General features: G+C 33.1%; 1 protein-coding gene across 1 annotated transcript in view; it reads left to right on the forward strand.

Annotated features, from left to right (window-relative positions):
• Positions 1 to 224: 224 nt before the first annotated feature.
• LOC103521252 (GATA zinc finger domain-containing protein 14-like) overlaps positions 225 to 3,570 on the forward strand; it is a gene marked incomplete at its 3' end in the record, with an annotated part of 4,508 nt that continues 1,162 nt past the window's right edge. Inside the window, exon 1 of the mRNA XM_008486358.1 lies at positions 225 to 1,532. Within this exon, the coding sequence (XP_008484580.1) occupies positions 225 to 1,532 (1,308 nt within the window). The remainder of the gene's footprint in view (positions 1,533 to 3,570) is intronic.

Consider the following 3,570-nt stretch of genomic DNA (forward strand, 5'->3'; position numbering starts at 1 on the left):
TCTTTTCTAATTCCTGTATTTGTCTCTTTGTTTCAGAAGTACCTGTTCATCGCTCTTCATTCTATCTAAACCTAAATGAGAAATTTAGTTTTTTCTTTCTTTTTTTTTGGTAACAATACCTTTAAAAATACTCGTACCTATGTAGTACTGATACCTAACATAAACAAATTTACCTGTAGAAAAAAAGTACCTAACAACACACATGATCCTTGTAAAAATTAACAATGATTAAAACAAATAATAACAGCATTAAGTTTAGAAACTACAACAGAAAATCTAGGAACCGACCCTCATCCTTGATTTTAACTGTCAATAAAAACAACAATGTTGTCGAAGTTAAAAATAGCAACAACGATACGGTCATTATCCCAAGACGATACTCGGAAAACTCACTCAATACAGTACCACAGAACGATGAGTTTCTGAGTGATATCAGTGCAAAGAATAAATCGATAAATAGTACGGATTGTAATGATCAGAATAAACCGGATAAAATAGTTAAAAAAGATCAATCTAGTCAAACATCATTGGATATCACAAATGTTTCAAACATTATCAAAAACTTTGAAGATAAACAAAATACATCTGTTCCAACTAAAATCGTACGAGAAAATTTAAACAATGTTTCTGTCAGATTCAAAGATAAAAGCAATTTCAAACATCCGCGCAATAATAATAAAAGACACTCGGATCATGTTCCTGATGTTATACATGACGCAACGTTACCTCAATACGAAGAAGACACAGCCATTAGTATCAACAATATACTAGATGCCATTAATGATAGTATTATTAACACCGATAGTGATAGTGATGATGAATATGAAAACACACTTCAGAATTACCGAAACCCTTACTATTATGTACGAACTCCTAACCAAAGTCTTGTGCAAAATAAATCAAGGAACTATACAAATTACAATACAAGTACAAATTACACCACCAACACAAATTATCCTCTCATGAAATCTAAAAGTGATAACACAATACTAAGCAACGATGAGCCTTGTAGTCAGATGAAATCCAAAGATGACATTCACATTAGTCCAGAAAATATAAATATCAAAGATACTGACAACACACCTAACACTAACACCAAAGAACCTAGTCCAGATCAGTTCCACAACCCTTTTGATATATTCAAAAACAATAGTACACCTCTGAACATAGGAAATAGTCATTATACTCAGAAGACGTTCAAATCTAGTATTAACAGACAGAAACCCAATGAAGTGGATAAACACCCGAGTGAGCACGAATACAAACACAAGGTCAGTCAGGAAACCAAAGCAAACAATCAAATCGATACAAATCAATCACCACTGGAGGAAAATAAAGCGTTCCTAATTAACAATAATAATTACATAGATAACCAAGTGAAAGTAAATCAGTCAGAGCCAGAAGGGAGTAAGTACTACTGCAGAATGTTGGTAGCAGACACCAAGACGCTACCTAGGACTTCTACTACAGCTTCTTCACTTGGAACCCGTCTATCTGTGTTCAGGAAAAGCAGAACGTTGACGTCGAAAAAGGTAAGTTCCCCCTCATTTCTTTTTACCTATTTGCCTCTCAAGGACGAAACTTATAAATTTATTTGTTACTACCACTAAAATGTTTGTGTAAATATTTTAAGTTCTTTATTTTCTTATTTTCCTTTGTAAAAAAAAAGTTTACAACAGAGTTGCTTGTACAATAGATTTTTTTTCAAGTTTCAAGTCCAATGTGGTGTAGGTATTCTGTCAAGGGATTACGTCAAGGATGATTGAAATTTGGGTATGCGTGTCATACTAGTGTCATGCTTTGACATTTTGTTACCTTCATCTTCTAGCAGTCTAGCTTATTCTAATTTTGGATTATCTTGGGATAGGTGCTTACCTACGGAGAAAATTACTGTCAACTAAGCTTGTCTCAGAGTATTCTTATTTGCAGACGCTTAGCGTTGCACGAGCTTAGCGTTGTCTTTCTCACAACGACATTGTTTTTCCGTCACGTCTGTCGAAAAAGTTCTGTGATAAGTTCATTATTTTCGAATTCTATTCTACCTTATGCGTCTATGTTCATATTTTAACATTTCCCAGAAGTGGAAAGCAAATAAACGATACCTAACTTTTGACATGAAATAATTGCTTACAGTAATGAGATAAGTCAGTATAAATTATTGAGATAGCATCAAGTTTTACGAAAATATGAAAGTGTACACCAATAGTTATTTCTCTTTAGAATTTTCGAAAGGTAGATTTCTTCCTCTTCCAAAACTCTTGACGAGAAAAGAGACACTTGACAGCTTCATTAATTTCAATAGATTCAAGTCACACTGTATAAACTTTGGAAAAACAAGTATACAAAAGTTTGCATTTTTATCACTTAGTCAACAATAATGTTGTGCTTTCAAAGTCATTTGCAAAACTTTGAGCGTAGAACTTTTTAAGAAGTGTTTCTCAAGTATTTTACAGAGAAAACTTCGGCAAAGTAGTAAATATTTTCGTTTTGTTTGGCAAACAATAAGATGGAGAACTTGGTTTTGGAAATGAGTCTAATAAATTAAACATGAAGGGAGAACATCAATCAAGTGAATCAAGCCAGGGTTGTACTTCATCTAGGAAGAAAACGCTTTGAAAAAACAATTTGCATTTAAATTTGAACGTTCCCTGTAGGGTTTTGTTTTCATACTGTCCATTAATTTCGTGCTAAGCGATTTAGCACTATTGTATCACCAGATGTTTCAAATAGAATTGAGCATTCACAATTTTATTAAAAATGTTGAAACTCTTCACACTACACCAGTTAGAGCTGAACAGTTAATACAGTGACACCAATCTGTCACCAAAGTTTGGCCTTAGAGGTACCTACCAAATTTGAAGGTTGGAAACTGAGATGAACATCATGTTAGGAAATTGTCTATCCAAGAAGTAGTTGCATTCAAGGAAAACGTTCAATATTGTAAATGTTTAAGAATCTCATGAGTGAAGGCTTTCTGAACGAAAAATAGAAATTCCAGAAAGGAAAGAAAACAAGAAAAGAATAAATGAAACAGCAAATAAAAACGCCTACGTGTTTCTACGTCATACCTAAAATTTTGTAGATTTCTCCCTCAAGCAGAGGAGCAGCCTTCCTTGAAAATTTGAAGTAGAATTCCAGAAATCAAATTGATGTTGAATTGAATAAGAACATTATTGCTGACAGAAGAAAATTAGAAAGCATTGAAGAAGAAAGTAAAGTTATTGAAACAGAAAGGTATGGATAAAAAGAAGAAGACGAGGAGGAGAGAAAGAGAAAGAAGAAGATGAAGATGAAGAAGGAAAATATTGTCTAAAGAAAAGAAGAATAAAAGAAATCTCGTAATACCATTGGATACGATATTATATTCTAACCTGTACGTACGTATGTACGTCAACCAAATACCAAAAATCGCCTGTTGTTTTAACAACATGCACATGCTGGAACACATCACAAAATAAATGGTCAGACGAGATGGTTGGTTTAATATACAGACCTACAAGATTTCAGAGTAAAATTGGTATAACTTACCTACCTATTGTTTAAATACGAGTATACGTAGATAAATAAGTA

The sequence above is a fragment of the Diaphorina citri genome, unplaced genomic scaffold, assembly GCF_000475195.1.
Source record: "Diaphorina citri unplaced genomic scaffold, Diaci psyllid genome assembly version 1.1 scaffold4855, whole genome shotgun sequence".
Lineage (NCBI taxonomy): Eukaryota > Metazoa > Arthropoda > Insecta > Hemiptera > Psyllidae > Diaphorina > Diaphorina citri.